The sequence below is a fragment of the Hippopotamus amphibius genome, chromosome 17 (genome assembly GCF_030028045.1).
Source record: "Hippopotamus amphibius kiboko isolate mHipAmp2 chromosome 17, mHipAmp2.hap2, whole genome shotgun sequence".
In the NCBI taxonomy this organism is placed as follows: domain Eukaryota; kingdom Metazoa; phylum Chordata; class Mammalia; order Artiodactyla; family Hippopotamidae; genus Hippopotamus; species Hippopotamus amphibius.
The window spans coordinates 13039476-13052644 of NC_080202.1; the positions used below are offsets into that span (position 1 = coordinate 13039476).

Below are 13169 nucleotides of genomic sequence, written 5' to 3' on the forward strand. Positions count from 1 at the left end.
CTTGTGGCATGTGGGCTCCTCGTTGCTGTGCGCAGGCTTCTCTCTAGTTGTGGCAACAGGCTTAGTTGCCCTGCGGCATGTGGGATCCTAGTTCCCCAACCAGGGATCACACCTGCGTCCCCTGCATTGGAAGGTGGATTCTTAGCCACAGGACCACCAGGGAAGTCCCTCCGTGGTCCTTTAAACATGTTCATGTCAGCCCACCAGTTGGAATTAAGTGTGTGGTACCTCTACCAGCATAACTGTCCTCGTGGAATGCCTGCCTCCTGCATCCTTCCGCTGTCTGTATAAACCTCTGTTTACAGAGGTCCTCAAAGCTTCGTCCTCAAGTTGTTTCCCTTCCTGTCCTGTAGCTCTTTTCTTCCTCATCATCTGTCTTCCCAAAAGTTTTGTCCGTACTACCACCTCCCTTTCTTGACCCTCAGCCCAGCCGTTACAGAGACGGTCGCATCAGAGGCTGCCAAGTCCCTTTGTCAGTCTTCATCACAGTTGAATCCCCTGTAGCTTTGGACCCCAAAGCCACCTCCCTCCAGCCCCACTTTGGCACACGAGGACCCTCGTCTCCTCTCTGTTGGCCACACCATCCTCCTGGGCTTCCTCACCACAGTTCTTTACTTGGTCTCCTCCTGCCTTTCTCTTACTTCTTAGTCTCAGCACGTGAAGTTGGCACTCGGCAAATGTTTTCGTTCAGCGAGTTCGTAGATGGTAGCGACGAGAGCATCATCTTAAGCTCTTCACTGGCCCTTAACCCCTCGCATCTGATTTCCTGTCAGATCCTATCTGCTCGCTCACTTATGGCCCTCTCTCCTCTCCATTGCCACGGCCACTACAGCTGTTCTAGTCCAGGTACCGACTGGATTGTAGCCGGCAGCCCTGCGTCGCACAGGTCTGGGGGGTCCTGTTCACCTTGTAGTCCGTGAATGGCACCTCCTGGACTTGTGCGGTACATGGTCTATGTGCCAGGCTCACTGTCTGCAACTCATTTTACATGGTTTCATCATTCTCTTCCCAAAAGAGCCACTCCCCTGCTCAGGAATCATCAGTGCCTTTGCTTGGCTAATAAAGTCAAATGCCTTGCTGTGACATCTAAGTCTTTCTCATCTGTTCCCAGTCTCTTTTCCCAGCCTCTTCCCCCATCCCCCATGAGCCCTCACGAGTTATATGACATTGGGCAAAGTATTTAACTTCCCTGAGCCTGTTTCCTCATCTGTTAGATGAAAGTGATAACAGCACCTCCCTCAGAAAGACAGCACACGGGAATTGCCTGTCCAGACACTCCAGCCCTCCTGCCTGGACCACGCTAACCCTCCTCTCCACTCACTGTGTCCAGACTACTCTGCCCCTTCCCACTCTCACATCTTTGTTCCTGCTGTTACCTCAAGCCCAAGTACCCTTTTCTCCTGCACATTTCCTGTTACCTGCTGAAATTCTATTCGTCCTTCAGTCCTCAGATGAAACCCCATCTCCCCAGTGAAGCCTTCCCTGATTCCCCCCAGGAGGAATTCATCTCTGCTCAGTGTTCCTGTGGCACTGATTTAAAGTTCGTTTATGAAACGTGTATCACGTCTCAAATTACACTTACTTCTGGACTTGTTCCCCACTCCGTACTGTGAACTCCTTGGAATCAGGTACCATGTCTTCCGCTCAGTTTGTGGTGAGCACCTACCATGCTGGTGGTGAGGGGACGCAGGAGTGAACCAAGGCAGGCCCGTCCCACAGTGTCCACTGGCGTGGAGAAGTCCGTGATTTGAAGTGTGAACAAGCCTTCTTACCAGAGGAAGCGCAGGGTGCTGTGGGAGCACATGCCGCGGGGACACGGCCTTGTCTCGAGCACCGTGTTTCAGCCCAGCCTGTGCAGTGGCAGGCGGTACCTGACAGATAGAGGTGTCGAGTAAGACTTAACTTCTGGTGCCCGTGGCCTGCTCAGGAAGCCGGTTCTCCCCGGCAGCTCCTTGGGGCAGGCTGCTCGGGCCCAGGCACCGAGGGCCTGCTGCGGGGCCGTCCAGGCTGGGGTTGCTGTGGCCCCTTTAAGAACAGGCCCCACATGCACCGCTGCTGGCGGCCCTGCCTCCTGTCAGCCTTCTTCCTCCAGCCTCACAGCCACAGGAGGATTTCTCAGCAGAGAAAAAATTCCCCCCTTCCCTTCTCCCCACCCCCCTTTAATGCCCGGGGCCCTTCACTTCCATAATTCTTCATTTTCCAGCCTTGAACGTAAGCCAGACACATCTGTCTGGCCATATGCGTGAACCCTGGAGTCTGTGCCGAGGTGGCTGTAAAACAGGGCCGGTGAAGGCCCTTCTGGGAGAGCACACACATGTGTGTGCCCTCGGGCCATTGGCTCCCTGCCCAGAACCACGGGGCTGCAGCGCTCCAAACCCATGTTAACCTTTTCTTATTTTTCCTCTTTTTGTTTAATTTAAGGGGGGAAAATCCCAAGGAAAAGGTATAAATTGTCCTGGGAGTGGGGGAGAGGCTCCTAGCTGGAGAGGCCATTATTGTTGGCAGGTACCTGGGTCACACGAATACAATAAGGAAGAGAGGAGCATCGGGTGAATTAAGATCGGAGACATGGGCTGTAAATTACACTGCTCCGAACTCCGTCAGTCTCCAGGGGTGTTAACCGAGAGGTGTAAGGCAAGTCCCCAGCTCCCAGCGCCTTTTACAGATGCAGCAAAACAGGAACCACACATGTTTGGGGAAGGGGATATGAAGATGGGGTTGAAAAAAACCCTCCTGGCCCCCATGCTGGCTGTAAAGTCCAACGGAGATCTGGGGCTGTAGCCACACCCCCACTTCCCTGCTCCCACCTAGACCCCTGGGCCTCAGCTCATCTGTGGGATGGGGGAGGTGAGGCCTGGCCTCCCTCCGCAGCCTGTCGCTCCCTGCTTCCGGCGTTGCACAGAGGCTGGTGAGTGGGGCCGACTGGAGGTCAGAAAAGGGGTGTGGGCAGCTCTCAGGACCTGTGCAGCTGGAGCCTTGGCGCCCAGGCAGGCCTGGGGTGCTGGGGGCCACGTCCGCCCCCCCAGGGCTTTGAGGCCACGCTCTCCGGCTGAGCCCAGGCTTTGCCTGTGGCCTGGGGCAGCTCTTCATCTTGCACTGGTTGCGCCCACCTTGCCGCTTGCCTCCTGAGTTCTTTTCATTCCCACTGCTGTTCTTGAGAGATGTCCAGTGACCAGAGCAGGGTACGTGGTTTGTCTGGGAAATTGGTCAGAAGTGTTTCATTCCTAACCAGGCCCTCAGGGCAAAGCCGTCACTGAAAATCCTCCTCCGGGCTTGAGGCGTGGCCTCTTGGCACCTCACGCTGGCCCTGGCCCTGTGAATCCCCCACCTCCTCTCTGCTGCCACGAGGCTTTGCTGTGATTCGTGCTGCGGTCGGGTGGGGTCAGGTTTCCTGAGCAGTTGCAAACATCCCACCTGAAACATAACAGGCTCTTCCTCTGGCCACAGCTATTGTTTCCCTCGGCATTATGGCCACAGTCTTGCTCTGTAGCCAGCAATGACATGTGTTCTGAAAATAGCTTCGCTCCCCTGTCCCCTTCCCGCCCACCCACCCTCCTGAAGATGCAGTCACTCCTTTGTGGTGGCCCCAGGAGTTTCACTCTAAATATAGCTGCAGCCCATTCACACTGCCACCCAGCTGGGGGGGGGGGGGGCTGTGGAACAATGGGGCAGGCACAGAGCCCCCCACACCTGTATGGAATGTAGCGGAAGGCAGACACTCAGCCCTGGCTCCTAGCTGTCGGAGACAGGGTGGGAGCCAGTGACTACCAGGCCAGGGGCACGTTCACGCCAGGGCAGGAAAGCACATCAGCCTGTGGAGCCGGGCAACCGCCCTCCCCACTCAAGCCCATTCCAGACCTTGCTCCAGCCACTCTCACCTCCCTGGCTCCGGCAGCGTCCACAGCATCCTGCCCTCCTGCAGAATGGCCAGGTGTTTGGCTGGAACGCATTTAGGCTGCTGCTTGGAGCAAGCTGAGGGGTGTCGTGCTTAGCCCTGCCGCTCCCTGTCCATCTAGAAAGGGCAGTGAGGAGTCGCAAGCAAGTCATCATAGTCATAACCTTGAAAAAGACAGCAAGTGTATGTCAAGCTCTGAGGTACTGACCTTGGGTGTCCAGAGAAGGGATCCTAAGCAGAAACTTTCCCATGAGCAACCCACCCCAGTGAAGATGCTCCTGGAAACCAGTGGCTCTGCCTGTGTTCTGTAGCACATGCAAACTCTGCACCCTTTGGTTTTTGCAGCTCGAGAAGGAATGCCTGGGACTTCCCTGGTGGTCCAGTGGTTAAAACTCTACACGTCCACTGCAGGGGGCACGGGTTCCATCCCTGGTCAGGGAACTAAGATCCCACATGCTGCATGGTATGCCGCCTACCCCCCCCCCCAAAAAAAAGAAGGAATGCCTGCCAGTACTGCTGGTGGTTATCTCATCAGCTATTCCTAGTTTATATTTCATTTCCATTTTTTTGTTTCTTAAAAATACCTCTACATAGTTAAAGAAAAAAGAAAGAAACACCAAGAATACCATGAGCCTTATAATAGAAGTGCGCAGTCCAGTGCCTCGCCCCTCCCCCTCCCCAGCTCTGCTCCCCAGTGGTTTCCCCAGATGTTTGTGTGCCCCCCACCCCCACCCCGGAGAGATGAAAGATGAAAAATGGAGTGGGGCAAGAAGAAAGGAAACTGAAATTTAAGTTACTTATACATGTATCAGGCATTTAGCTAGATACTTTCACAGACAAGATGAGCGTGGAAATGTGCCGTGTTACCAGGCTTCTCATTTCTGGTGAAGACATTGCTCTGGCCAGAGAGGCCCAGGGATAGAGGATTCCATCACCCTGTAGAGGGAAGGAAGCAGCTACACTCCCCGTGGAGTGCCGCGCAGAAGGAGGATGTAAGAAGGCCTTCTCTTGATCTGGCTCTGCTTTGTGATCTGAGCTCTTCACGTTCCGCAGGTCCCATGTGAGCGAATCGCATTACCTTTATGTGTAATTCTCAGTGTCTCAACTTCCAGAATCATTCCCACCACCTAGAAGAGGGAACTTCAGCTGTGAAAGAGCCCTTCCTGGGGACCCAAGCCTGCGGCTTCCTCGTCAGGCGTTAGGGTCGCGTTCCCAGTTCCCCAACATCTTGCTCAAGGATGCCTCCGTACTTCAGAGAACGTTGGTTACTTCGCACCTTTGAGAAACAGAATTAAGTTCTTTTCTTCTTCATACTTTATGACTTTATGGTCCTTACTTCCTGCCACTGGTCTGATTCACCACGTCCGCGCTTTCCTAGGATTCCCAGCGCACTGTCCAAGGACCACGGTGGCCCAGCCTTGGCTGCAGCGAGAAGGGTTCCTATGGAACGCTCCTTCCGGGTCAGCACACTTGACTCCAAGCCAGGGCCCGTCTGTCTGAATCACAGCATTCCAGTTGCGCCCCCCTCACCCCCACCAGAGGCTTCTGCAGCTTTTTGCTCATACAAACAAAAATAAATCTCACTACCGGCCTCTGAGCTCCGCAGCAGCGTGCTTCCCCTCTCCCCAAGCGCCCCATGGCTGTGAGTGGGGACTTGGCACTCTCCCCACCGACATCACTTTTTCACTCCCTGCGCATCCTGTGTCCTTCTCTCACCGTGCGACCCAGAGATCAGAATGGGACGTGACGGCCGGCACAGGCGCCGTACACAGCTGCCAGGAATCTGACGGGTAAAATCTGGAAAAGTTGGGAGGGCAAATGCTAAACACACACACACACATACACACACACACATACATACACACACACACACACACACACACACACACACACACACACACACACACAGCCACTTAGGGCCGGAAACACCGAGATGAGGGCCTGCGGATTCCCAATCCTTCCTTGTCTGCCATTCTTTTAAGGGGACTGACCCAGGTGTGACATCCCCCCCAGAGGCCCCCTGATACCCCAGGAGAAGGGGGAGCAGCTTCATCAACTCTCCTGAGATTCCAGGAGGGCATGTGAGGAACAGGAAGCAGTTGTGCGGTGACTCACTGGGCAGAGCCAGGTTAAGGGAAGTTGTCTGCGGGTGTCCCTGGGACCGGATGGTGGCAGCACAGCTCTGACCACCCTCATCAGCTCGATCCCACCCACCCCTGGGGAACCAACAAGGCTGCCACATCCCAAAGAGGCTGTGGCCTCCGGTCACCTTTCTGGCCCTGAGCCAGAGCTCAGAGAACTCAGACAGCTAGCACCTCCCCCTGGACCTTGTGCCTAGATTTTTTCTTCCGTGCTACCATCAAAACAGCCAGGCAGGCTCAGCACCCTCACCCTCACCTCCCTCCACCACCTGGCCTAAACGCCCTCATGCCCGTGGCCAGCATTTAAGGAAGGATGGTCTGAGGTCTTAGGAGCTTCTTGTTCCCACAGGGTAAAAAGGGCAGCCAGTGCCACTTCCTTAGAGTCAGCTTTAGGGCCAGAAGGTCATTTCTGGAGGCAGGAAACCTAAGATGTGAAAGGGGTCTGAGTGGGGCTGTGGCAGAGATGCCGTGCTCAGGCCCAGCCGACATCAGGGCTCATCCTGCCCCTTCTTATCGAGAAAGACAGACGTTTGGGGGCCTGTGATACAAAGAGAAACGTTCCAGGCATGGAAAAGATGGAGAGAGAACACCCAGACCTGGGAAAACGAGCTGCAGGAGTGCTGACGCTCCTCTGTGAGGAGAGAGACTGGAGAGTTCACTAGGCCTGAGTGGAGACCGTTTTCTGTTCTCACAAGATGCCCATGCCATTACACCTTATATATCGATAATATCTCAGTAAAAAATAAGTTTTTTTAAATGCCCAAGCTGAGTTCCGCAGAATATGTGTCACCCTCTTGTTGGCAGCCCCATGGGAAGTACCACTGACCCACATCCCCTGGGAAGGTGGCCCACAGCAGAGGTGCTTTCCCTTGATGAGTTGCGAGCAGTAGGAAGACTGCAGCAGGCGAGCCCCTCAGCTGCGTTTCTCATGCCTGCCAGCGTCCTGTGCCTTCCACCAGCTGTGGTGGCAGTGGCAGCAATGACTTACTCATAGGGAGAGGTCCCCAGCAGGTCACAGAGGAGCCACCCCCAGCATTCAGAGGCATGCCCTTTCAGTTTTACTGTTGTTGCCAGTGAAACCTGAGCACCTTCCTCACTGACTGTTAGTGGCCAGGGCCCAGCCTGTGGGCCCCATCTCAGTTGGCACGCACATCTGCTCCCCTGCTCTGTGCTGGTGTCTGTGTCCCTGCAAGTTGGTGTGTGGCAGGAGGCCATGGGATGGCAAGACAGGGCTGGGACCTGCTCGCCCAGCCCCTGCCAGGTTTGTTTCAGTGCCCTCCGGTTCTGCCCAGGAGCACGCTGTCTGGGCAGATGCCCACAAATCAGTGTGCTTCTTGGCCGCGGTCCCCAGAAGAGGAAGCAGCACAACAGTGATCGTGTCCTACAGTGACAGGTGTACCCAGAGCCACTCCCAAAGGGCCGCTGCCACGCCAGGCCCTCCGACCTGAAAAGACTGGGCTTTTACAGATGGGCATGGAGCTTCCCTGAAAGATGTGAACATCTGTAAGACTCACAGGCACTAGGCCGTGTGCCTTCCGAGGTGTGGTGCCCAGACCACCGGTGCCACATGAGGGGTCTTTTTTTAGTGATGTATAGGAGGCACGCTGACTCTTTACTGCAGAAATTCAGCTTGAGCTGGTAAACATACTCCTAGGCTCTCAGACTCCCGATACCACGGGTATTATTTGCTGAGCCACAAGAATGAGTTGACTTAAAGTCAGTTTAAAGAAAAAACATCAAGTAAACAAGAGTATATATTGTACAGAATCGTGGCAAGGGAGCGCAGGTGTAGAACACAGAAGACTACTGTTTAGGGAACCCTGTGCCGGGCGGGGAAAGAGGGTGGCGGTTCTTACCAGGCTGGGGGGTGGTCTCTGCAGACCTGTGAGTTGGGTCCTAATCCATCCCACCATGTGGACTCCTGCTGATGTGGGGGCTTCAGTGTAATTAGTAGTTGTCAGCATCAGTCTGTTTTGTATAGGCTTTGAGTCTGTTCTTTTTGGGTTTTTTTTTTTAACTACACAGAGACGTAAATTGAAATAAATTCTGTTTGGGATATATGTACATATATAAACTGTCTGGATTGAGAAGTACCCCCTGTATATGCTGCCTAGACAACGTGTGTGAAACCACTTTCACATCCAAGGCACCTCACTCTCCCTTGTTGATTTTTAGCCCAAAGTCTTACTTTCAGAGACCCGTTATTTTTAATACCATCAGGGTCCCGTGTCAGCTCTATGCGGGGTTTTAGTCACGCCCTGTTCCCCGAACCATGTGGCCTGTGTTGGTTTGTGTTGCCAGGCTTTACCCAGCCCTTGGGCCCATCCTGACAGGGGCTGGCTGTTGCTCTGGAGGGAAGGTTGGGGGCAGGATGCAGACACACCATGGAGTCAGGGCCTGGCCCGCCCGCCCGCCCGCCCTGTGCCTGCGCGCTCACTGGCTCACTCTCTCTTCGGCGTCCCTGTAGGCTGTCCTGGAGGACCAGAGTCATATGAGGCAGATGGAGCTCGAGATCAGGCCCTTGTTCCTCGTACCAGACACCAACGGCTTCATTGACCACCTGGCCAGCCTGGCACAGCTGCTGGAGAGCAGGAAGTACATCCTGGTGGTGCCCCTCATCGGTGAGTCAGGCCAGAGCAGCCTTGCACGTGCGCAGCAACCGCCTCTGCACACATGCCCCACGACCCGGGGGCCAGGCAGGCAGGACCCTGCTGTGTGTGTAAGACAGGATTTGCAGGGAAGTAGGGAATGCACGGGGCAAGGAAAATTGTTTAATAATCAGAGCAGTTCAAATTGTTATGGCTGATCCGTGGCTTAAACTGCTTGAGCAAATGGACTCCTGTGTCCCAGCAACCAGAGGCTGCATGAGCCCAGCCCTTGTTTTTATCCTTATAAAGCTTGCAGTAAAACAGCAAAGCTGGTTCCCGTTATTGGTAAACACTCAGCCCTGGCAGATAACGGCAGTGCTGCTGGGTGGTCTGGCAGGGAGGCCGGGAGGATTTTGAAGTGGTTAGATGCCTTTGGTCTGATTGTCTTGTAGCTTTTCATGATCATTCTGTTGGTTCGAGGTAGCATTCCTCTGGCCAATGTCACCCTCAGGCCAGGCCGATGGAAACCCTCCAGAGCAAGCCCTTGGCTCACGCCTGTGGATTCCTGCCACTTGGGCCCTTATTACCACTGTCTGGTCATTGGTGCTGGTACAGGGTCAGCATCTCAGGACCCAGCCAGCTTGCTTCCACCCTCCGGCCAGAGGAGCCCAGCTGGGCTATCTCCAGGGGACTGTCTAAGGCACCTCTGGTTCTTGGAGCCCTGTGGTCCGTCAGCTTCAGGATGGGCTTTGGGCTCTGGGCTGCGGTCTAATATAACTGATACAGCTGACATCGCTGATAGCTGTCCTTTGGAGGGAGGGGGTCTGGGAGATGATTGGGAAGCCCCGGCTTTTTAATGTCCCCTTCTCAGAGCCACTTGGAGCAAGATTGGGAGCCCTGCCAGTCAGCCTGCCAAGCCACCTCTGACATTCATGCCAAGATGTTCCATTGGGCCTTCCCTCCCAGTCCCTAGTGTCTTAGTGCCAGATGAGGGTGGAAACAAAGGGCAGGAAACATCCGCCCCTGCAGAGGCTATAGAACCCTGGGGGGTTGTGGGAAACACGTTAGCACCACCTGAGAATGTTGGCACCGAAGCAGCCCTCGTCCCGCCTCCACCCTCCCTGTCTTCCTTCCCCCTCCCCATGTGGCCTGGCCAGAACCTCTTCCACCCAGGCCCTTAGACCCAAGGGCAGGTTTTCTGTTCTTCAGAAGTAGAGCAGCTTGTCTCCCCGAGGCAGAGCCAGACTATCGAGTTGTTGTGGCTTCCCCTCTGCCCTCACCGGGTCCCGGGGCGGGGCAGCTTTCAGGATAGCGTGTCCCATGTTCCTACCCAGGAGGTTTTCACTTCTTGCTAGATGGTCAGGAAATGGTGACATCTCAGGAGCCCCCTAAGTGTTGGAAGGAGCCTCAGACCCCATCCCAGGCTGGCAGAGTTCTTGTGCCCCTCCTGTGTGCTCAGTCCCCGTGTTCCCGAGGGAGCCAGTAAAAGGCAGAGCTGCAGCCCTTGGCCTTGAAGAGCTTATGGTTCAGTGGGGAGGGCCAGATTCAATGGGGAGGGAGAAAATATGTGAGAAAAAACCCAGAGAAGAAGGTAGATACAGAATAGTCAACCCCCAGGGGCACTGGGAAGTGCCAACCCCGTCACGGCATCCAGGCCAGACTTTTTGAAGCGTCCTCAGCTGGGCAGGGCCCTGACTCTCAGGGGCTGTAGAGGGGGCTCCTGTTCAATGAGGCGCCACAGGGGACTCCTGCCCTGTACCCAGAGCACGAAGGGTTAAGCTGACAGCCTTCCCTGCTTGTTTCTTGTGCTCTTTAACCTGCTCCGTGCTCCTTAGGCCTGACCCCAGCATCGAGAAGCCCCGCCTGGTGCAGAAGCACAAACAAGCTTCCCCTTTGAAGCCTGTTTAGTTTGGAAGCAGGAAAGCAGATTTTGGGATAGAAGACCAGTTTTTCATGTTTGATGTTCTGTTTGCTGTACCATCCACCCATCCACCATTGCTCTTCAACCTCAGCCATACATTGCGTGGATGCTGCAGCCTCAGGTTGCTGAAGACACGGGTGTGTGTGTGTGTGTGTGTGTGTTCCCTCATGGGCCCTTTCCAGAAAGTGTCTCTGAATACCCAGACAGTGAGTGCCAGGCTCACCATGGAACAGCGTGCTCACGCCGACTCCCCAAGCCATGAATCACTGCACTGAGGAGAGGCCTCAGACCCCAAACTCTCCCGGAGCCCCCAAGGAGTGCATATTTCCCACTTGACCTCAGGCTTTTGGCTGGAATTTTGGAAAGAATCTTCACCAGAAAATGAAGCCATGTCCCAGACACATAGGCAGACACACACACACACACACACACGCGCGTGCGCGTACACGCGCACACACACACACACACACGTGCAGTATCAGATGAGGTAGATGTGCCAAGGGTATGGTTTAGGGGAATGGCAGTGTCCTTGCAAGTGAGACTGTGACCACCACTTCCCCCCTCATGACCTCCCCGCGCTCTGCCAGGGGTGGGCATAGAACTGGGCCCCTCTTGGACTGCTGTGGTGGGGGGCCCAGGCGGGTGAGGGAGAGCTCCTCTTTTCTCTAGCTGCTACATACCCTTGCCTCTCCTGAGGGACCCTCTCGGATTGATTCTATAACTGAGGAATGCGATAGAGGGGCCAGGTTTCTTCCTCTGGATACAGCCGCTCCAGAAAATCCCTCTGAGTTCCTCCCAGGAGGAGGGTGGGGCCCAGGGGAAGAGGCAGAAAGAGGATAGAACACTGTGGAACGTCTGGGGCACTTCTTGCCCCCAAGGTCTCCTAGTTTCACTGGAAGACTCCTGTGAAGAAGGATGGCTTCTGTGGTCAGGGAGAGGCTGGCTGGGAAAGCGAGGCCTTGGGTGAAGACAGACGTAACTGCTGACTGCTGAGGCTGATTCCTTGTGGGACTGTGTCTCATCAGTGATCAGTGAGCTGGATGGCCTGGCCAAGGGGCAGGAGACAGACCACCGGGCTGGGGGCTATGCCCGTGTGGTGCAGGAAAAGGCCCGGAAGTCCATCGAGTTCCTCGAACGACGATTCGAAAGTCGGGACTCTTGCCTACGGGCCCTGACCAGCCGTGGCAATGAACTTGAATCCATCGCCTTTCGCAGTGAGGACATCACTGGCCAGCTGGTGAGACCCAGGGCAAAAAGGGAGACCCTTCAGAGCAGGGTCTTCAGGAGGGAGGGGCTAGAGGAAGGCCCGTCGGCCTGAGCAGCTGAGGGGGCAGCCACCATGGAGGCCCCAAAGGGGGAGTTCCTTGTCCCCTGGATTCCTCTTGGCCCAGCTGGACCTGGCCAAGCAGGGCCGGGACATGTATGGGAAGGACACTGGGGTGTGACCTTCCCCAGGACCCCAGAGGTGGAGCATACCTGTGCCTCCTCTGCATGGCGCCCCCTCCTGCCCAGTGGCACTTACCCCGTCTTCCTCCAGGGTAACAATGATGACCTGATCCTCTCCTGCTGCCTCCACTACTGCAAAGACAAGGCTAAGGACTTCATGCCCACCAGCAAAGGTACAGCTTTGCCTCTGCCTTGGGCCCATCCCTTCCCCTCCCTACCTCGTCCTTCGCCCCTCAGCCCTAGGGAAGGGTCGCTCCACTGACTCTGGCCTGGGAAGTTTAAGGCCTCAGGATTCAGGCCTGATACAAGCCTCGGGACATCCCAGTTTCCTCCTCTCCTGGAAGTCAGATCTCCCCGTCACAACTCCCCCACCACCCTCAGTGGACCCTCAGCCTAGCCGAGGAAGCTGGGCTCTAGGCGGCGAACTTTCCGACTCTCCTTGCATCCATTTCTTTCCTTGGGTCCTCAGTGAGTTCTCTGACAGCAAGAATGTCTTTATGATTCAGTGTAGCTTATTCTGGCCATGATGTCCTGAGCCCAGCCCTCTGACGCTCTGAGGACAGTCCCCAATGGTCCCTGGGGCCCACCTCCCTGTTCTTGGCCACGCTCACCCTCTCAATTCATCCCTTACTGTTTACCCTGCATGGGGGTGGGGGGGGCGGGTGGAAGTGCTTCCCCAGCTAGTAGGGGGCCTTTCCATCCTGCCTCTCGAGTTGTGTGACATAGGGCTTTGGAGGCAGCCGAGAGCATGCAGACTGAGCCCTCAGCCCAGTTTTCAAAACCCTTTTGGTGAGCAGAACCCCGTCTGGAAGCCAGAGGCCCTCATCCAGGTCCTTAAGCACCTCACCCTCAACCCAGAACCGTCTCTCCTCTGAGACAGCCTCTCAGCCCCTCAGAGTCAGTGAGGCTCGGGTGCTTTCTGCTCCTGGCTCCCAGGAGGCTGACATTTCTTCTTTTGGAAGGAGTTCCTAGGATCTCCTAGCTCGTTGTCATATGCAGAGCTGATAATTCTCACCATCTGACCTCTGCCTGTACGTAGGTAGCCTCTTGTCGTTTCCTCTTAGCTGTCGTCACCCACCTCTCATCCCCGCTCGCTTTCCTAGCCCTGCCTTTCAGGCCGGCCCGGGAATTGTCTTCCCCCCAGCCCTCCTCCCACCCACTTCAGGGCAGCCTACGCT

At 55.5% G+C, this 13169-nt stretch overlaps 1 protein-coding gene across 9 annotated transcripts in view; it reads left to right on the top strand.

Annotated features, from left to right (window-relative positions):
• The window catches only part of SMG6 (SMG6 nonsense mediated mRNA decay factor), a 203313-nt gene that overhangs the window by 186136 nt on the left and 4008 nt on the right, over nt 1–13169 (top strand). For all 9 annotated transcript variants that reach the window (XM_057714302.1, XM_057714301.1, XM_057714299.1 and 6 more), the window contains 3 exons: nt 8504–8657; nt 11571–11782; nt 12083–12164. In XM_057714302.1, coding sequence (XP_057570285.1) covers nt 8504–8657; nt 11571–11782; nt 12083–12164 — 448 coding nt within the window. The remainder of the gene's footprint in view (nt 1–8503; nt 8658–11570; nt 11783–12082; nt 12165–13169) is intronic.